The sequence below is a fragment of the Drosophila teissieri genome, unplaced genomic scaffold (genome assembly GCF_016746235.2).
Source record: "Drosophila teissieri strain GT53w unplaced genomic scaffold, Prin_Dtei_1.1 Segkk18_quiver_pilon_scaf, whole genome shotgun sequence".
In the NCBI taxonomy this organism is placed as follows: Eukaryota; Metazoa; Arthropoda; class Insecta; order Diptera; family Drosophilidae; genus Drosophila; species Drosophila teissieri.
Window position 1 is genome coordinate 411,416 of NW_025224996.1, and position 6,190 is coordinate 417,605.

The 6,190-nt window shown below is 43.4% G+C and overlaps 1 protein-coding gene across 1 annotated transcript; it reads left to right on the top strand.

Moving 5' to 3' along the window:
• Positions 1-881: 881 nt before the first annotated feature.
• LOC122625619 (thyrostimulin alpha-2 subunit) lies at positions 882-1,493 on the top strand. The gene is made up of 2 exons (XM_043805711.1): positions 882-1,199; positions 1,257-1,493. Exons 1-2 carry the CDS (start codon positions 897-899, stop codon positions 1,347-1,349), a joined length of 396 nt encoding a protein of 131 aa, XP_043661646.1. The 5' UTR covers positions 882-896; the 3' UTR covers positions 1,350-1,493.
• The last annotated feature ends 4,697 nt before the right edge of the window (positions 1,494-6,190 follow it).

Sequence of the window (6,190 nt, forward strand, 5' to 3'; positions counted from 1 at the left end):
AATTGTGGTTGTGACAACTTTTCCAGCTTGTGGGTGTTAAAGTGGTCGTTGGCAAAATATTTTTGGCATATCGATAGAAATTTTCAAAACTTATATTTATATGTATAAAATCAATTTTTTTTCAAATAAGTGGGCGTGGCGGCTTGAGGGCTTTAGAGTGGGACTTGTAGCTATCTGAAAAAACATTTAGCTTTCTAGTCCCCGAGTTTACAGCGTTCTTACGGACAGAAAGACTTACGGACGGACGGACAGACATGATCAGATCGACTCTGATAGCAATCCTAATCAAGAATAAATATACTTTATAGGGTCGGAAACGATTCCTGCTACCTGTTTCATACGTTTTAACAAGTCTAATATACCCTTTTACTCTACGAGTAACGAGCATATTATTATTATATATATTAAGTATAATTATTTATTATTTTATTCACAACAAAGACTTTAAAACATATATTTTCTAATCTTATTAAATTTATATAATGATACAACTAGAAAATCTATTAAGTACAATAAAATCTTTTTATTCAAAATATTAGAAACAGAAATTATATAAAAAGCAATTATAGATTGTGCATACAAATCTTTATAAAATACTAAAAATTGTTTATTACTTAAAATGTTTATTTCATATACCAATAAACTAAGAAATTTTTCACGGTATATATGCGTGCCTTTGAGTTTTCGCTCTTAGGATACTATCAAGTTTTTTTAATCGCTTATGAATATTTCATAAAGTTCAATTTCCCTTCTATTAGATAATTGAATAGAATATAAATAGACATTTTTTCTATTGCAACACCTATGCTTAACTTATCCTCGTTCTCCTACGCAGGCGTCAGGATACTGTGTCGCTTTAAAAGCCAAAGCTCTAGCCAATCTCAACAGTTACCGAGATGAGGTCTTCGCAACTACTTGTGCTTATATGCTGCATTTCTTGGCTCTTGCTTTGCGATAGTAACTCAATGAGGAAGGACACATGGCTGCGTCCTGGGTGCCACAAAGTTGGAAATACTCGCAAAATGTCTATCCCTGATTGTGTTGAGTTCACCATTACAACAAATGCGTGTCGCGGATTCTGCGAGTCCTTCTCGGTACCTGCAATTCCCTTGATGGGTGCATCGGTTTCCGTTTTATTTAAAACACCAAAGCCAGTGGTGAGCGTTGGACAATGCTGCAACATGATGAAATCGGAGGAGGTGAGTTCCGCCTTTAGATCCCTATTGTTTCATAAAGAATTCCTAAAATCGTTTCAGATACAACGACGTGTGCTATGTATTGAAGGAATACGTAATGTGACTTTTAAAAGTGCATTGTCGTGTAGTTGTTATCACTGCAAAAAAGATTAGACGAGAACAGAATTATATACCTGAGCCATTTTTTAATAACCTTTTTATTTACATTTTTAATTATAAGATGATAGCAAATATAAATAAACATTATACTTATTCAGTGGTGCTCTGTAAATGCAAACCAGAATAAGCGATGCTAAATTTCTTACATTAATTGATGTTCGCTGAAACTTTAGAAAAAATTTCATTTACAACTCCTTGAAAAACAATTTTTTAACAAAATCACGATTTATTGACAAGGTCGCGGTGATTACCCACTTGCTAAATGTTTATACTGGTTACTCGTAGAGGAAAAGGGTATACTAAATTCGTTGAAAAGTATGTAACTGGCAGAACGAAACGTTTCCCATTATATAATATCAAATATTTATATTCTTGATGAGGATTAATAGCCGAGTCAAACTGGCCATGTCCACTTCTCCATCTGTCTGTCCGTATGAACGCCTCGATCTCAGTAACTATAAAAGCTAGAATGTTGAGATAAAACATGCAGCTTTCAGAAACATACCCGCATCCCAACTGCAGTCACGCCCACTATAACACCCACAAGCCACCCAAAACTGTCACGTTCACAACGTTGAAAAATATTTTGATATTTTTGTACTAGTCTTGTAAATTTCTATCGATTTGGAAAAAAAACGTTTTGACATGCCCACTTTAATTTCATTTTCTTATTTTCCAGCATAATAAAATAAAAAAACAATTGCAATGATCAAGTAATTAGAGAAGCAGATAACGGTACCGTTGTGCGAGGATACTGCAGTGAAAATAATGTAGGTTCAGTTGGCAGCTTGTACCAATGTGCGGGAGAGCGACGGTCATCTGATCGCTCGTTCTTTTCTGGTCAGTGCATACGAAGGGGAGATAGAGAACGGATGAGAGGAAAAAATCAGTCTAAATTGGCGAACGCCGCTGAACGCCCGCCTTCGGTGTAACGCGCTATCTATTTTACTTACACACACATACGCCTGTACATGGCCATAATTTAAAGTAAATAAGTGAATAATTATATCGTGTAAATATATTCAACCTGTGTTTACTCTTGCCTGGGAACACCTTTTACAATTACCTCTTGTTAGCGTTATACCAGGGGACACAACTGTTGATAGTGGTCCATAAGGGCAACCTGCAAGTGTAAAACTTTAAATTTCACAGTTTTTTGTATGTAAATAGAAACCGTTAGATCGCGTCCTCGTTAGGTTTGAAAATCGACTCGGCGAATTGCCTGAAAAGAAGACTGCGATACATAGCCGCAGCTAAGCCAGTTTGAAATTTTGGCGGCTTTTCTTATTCACTTCTGGATCTGAGGCAACCATAGTATCGGAACACGTTGGAGATGTCTGTCACCCGAGCATCTATTTTCGGGGTGGGTCTCGGGGGCGGTCATCGTGGCAAGTACACACTAAATCTCGAAATAAATTAAAATTTCTCATTAGGGGTTAATTCAGCATATGTATGCATATATAGCTCCACGCCACAGCATTGGGATCATATTCGAGGGCTCTTATTGGCAGATCCCTACTACGCGCTGTCGAAGGGAGTCGATCTTATTTTAGGAGTGGACATGTTGGCGCAAACACCAGGATCGGATTGCCCAGCGAGCCCATAGCTCAGAATACGCGGATCCTTACTGGACGTGCGAAAGGGGTGAGGAAATCAACGCAGTTGCGCTGTCATTTTGGACACTGAGGCATTGCTGAAGCGTTTTTGTGAGGTCGAGACGGTTCCAGACCACCGTACAGCAACAGACGAGGACCTCTGGGGCGAGTAATTTTTCAAAAAGACATGTTCCTAGGAAAATCTCATCAAATGCTGCCTTATCGGTTTCTGCAGTTGGAAAGACGTCTGTCCAACAGTCCAGAAAGGTAGAGCGAATATGGGGATGAGATCTAGGAATACTTCGCGCTCGAGTAAATAGCGATAAAAGCAGTTCAGTTTAGGAATACCTTGTTTACTTCCGCATCACGCTGTCTGTAAGAAGGATCCTTAGTCGACCAAACATCGAATCGTCTTGGATGCCTCCGTAAGGACTAGCAACGGACGATCGTTAAGCGACATTCTTTGGACTGGGCCAACCCTTCAGAACGACATGTACGCCGTCATACTCAATTAGCGAAAATATCGTTTCGTTTCTACGGCGGATATACAAAAAATGTACCGCTGTATCGATATGCACCGGAACAACGCCCAGTATCTGCGGATTTAATGGCTGGCGGCAGATGAATCCATCAACGTTTATGCATTGTCAACGCTAACATTCGGTACGGCTTCTGCGCCCTTCACGGCCATCTGAGTTATTCAACAATTAGCGAAGACATTCTTTCTGAAGGTCATACGATAGAATAGACGAAATAAAAACAGACTCAGGTAGAGGGTACAATAACATCCGCTTGCATGGAGTTGTGGGAATGGTCCAGCAACAAAGCCAGTATTGTCCGCACTATTGCGATAGAGCATCAGTGCGTCCGACTGCACTGAGACACTAGAGATCCTATCAAGGCGCTAGGAATGAATTGGCTCCCAAATAAGGACTGCTGCAAATTTCAGTTCAATTTTGAGATACCAGCTAGTCCCACCAAAAGGACGATCCTTCGAGCATAGCAAAGCTGTTCGACCCGCTGGGTCTCATCGCGCCAGTAATCGTCTCGGGAAAGTTAATATTGAAGGATGTAACCATGGCCAAGAATACACATGCTGACGGCACTCAGACGGCTCTGGATTGGGACGCTAAGATTCCTAATGCTCTCGCGGAACGGTGGCACGCATTTCGAGACAGCTTGCTTAGGATCGACGATATAAGCATACAGCGGTGGATTCATTATTCTCCTGGATCCATAGTCTCAGCTCAGCCTTACTTGTTCTGTGAAGGGTTTTCCACATGTTATGCAGCTACGACTCATCTAAGGCTCGAGCATGAGGGCGGAACGAGCTACACATCGCTGTTGGCTACAAAATCAAAGTTTACTGCTACGAAACCATTAACCATACCTAAAACGGAGCTGAGTGGTGAAGTACTGGCCATCAACTTTGTGTAATAGCTAACCACGGCTAAGTGGTTGAAGAACCTTCCCATCAAACTTTCTATTGGACGGATGCTACAGTTCTTCTGCATTGGCTGCACGGGGACGTCAACAGATGGAGGGCTCTCGTCGATAACAGGGTCGCCTTCATTTTTGATTACTCTTCACCACCTCAGCGGAGACATGTTACTAGCGAGAATCTAGCGGATTGTGCGACAAGAGGGCTGCCTCCAAGTGAGTGGCGAGGCCCGGAGTTTAAACGAAGTCAAGTTGACTGGCCTTCGACGGCGAACGGACAGGTAAATATGAATGATGCCGCGCTAGAGGCAAAGGCGGACAAAGTACTGTAATGAACTGATTTCTTAGTTTCTGCTCGCTACGGAGAGGGACCAAAGAGAAAACAGAGTTCCTGATTAGAATAGCCTTTTTTTAATAACGCTTGACAAATGGAATCCTCCGATCTCGACGGCGTATCCGTGCCGGCTCGACTGGGGCTTAGATGTTATGGGGACAGGGTGTATCGTCCGTGAGATAAGCTAGCGCTCCTCCCCGTACCACCTTTGCCGACCAAAGACCCCACCGTCCCTTCTTGTGTATGCCAGGCACTCGTCGCCCCTGCCAACGGACCACCTGCTGGCTCGTACGGGGCTTAGGATGTAATGGGGGCAGGATGTATCGTCCGTGAGATAAGCTAGCGCCCCTCTCCGAACTACCTTTGCCGACCAAAGACTCCACCGTCCCTTTCTGACCACTATAGGTCCTTGTGATTGCTTGTCCTTCGCTTGTAGAGATCCTTCCTGGATGCCCGCTGCCACACTCACTTGTTGTTCATTTGTCCCGGGTATCGTACCGCATACTTTAACTATGTCACTGTTTCGCTGTCAACCCCCGCGTACTTTCACTGACTGACTGTCTCACTGTATGGATCTCCGCGTACTTGTCCTGATCGACCGTTTTTTAAAAAGATGTTGTTCCCGGCGGTCCTCCGCTTCGGGGTCTCCACGCGTAGGCAGCTTCCTTGTTTCTCCTCTCGTCGACCCTGCGCCCTTTGTTCTCAGCCTGACAGTCTCAGCCTATTAGACCCCGTCGTTTAGCGTCTTGACTTGGCATCTCGAACATACTTGCGCCCTTCTCCAGCCTCCATCTGTTATTCACCACCTTCCTGATCGCAGCCTTGGCGTCTTAGCCTAGTTGACCCTGTCGTTTAGCATCTCGACGTGGCATCTTGATCCTCGAAATACATCGCTCTGGAATCCTCTCATCGACCTGCGCCTCCTTGACCTCAGACCGGCAGTCTCAGCCTAGTAGACCCTGTCGTTCAGCATCTCGACTCGGTATCTTGATCCTTGCGCCCTTCTCCAGCTTCCTTCATCTGTTGCCGTCTGCTTCTCGTCACCAGCTCTGTATTTGAACTCCCGGCCTTCTTATCACCTTTTGATAAGTTGTGGCGTCTTATATATGGTTAAATAGGGGTAATTGTAAGAGGGGTTCCCAGGCAAGAGTAAATAACACAATCGAATTAATTTTAATCGTTATAATTATTCACTGATTTATTTCAAGCTAAGCTGAGATTATGTACAGGCGTGTGTGTGTGTGTGTGTGTATAAAAAGAAATAGATAGTTAGACCGGCGGTGGGCTTTCAGCGTCGTGTGCAAATTCAGACTGAATTTTGCCCTCTCCTCGATTCTCCTTCTTCCCGTTGTATGCGCTGCCCAGAAACGAGCGAGCGATCAGCCGATCGCCGCTCTCCCGCACATTGGGACAAGCAGCAAAGTGAACATGCCGCCCGTAGCATGAAAAATCTCGCTAGTCCTGTC

Bases quoted from the DNA above. Each gene is read 5' to 3' on its own strand.
- LOC122625619 (XM_043805711.1), top strand. From the start codon at position 897: ATGAGGTCTTCGCAACTACTTGTGCTTATATGCTGCATTTCTTGGCTC. The intron at 1,200-1,256 runs GTGAGTTCCGCC...AAATCGTTTCAG, and splicing joins ACATGATGAAATCGGAGGAG to ATACAACGACGTGTGCTATG.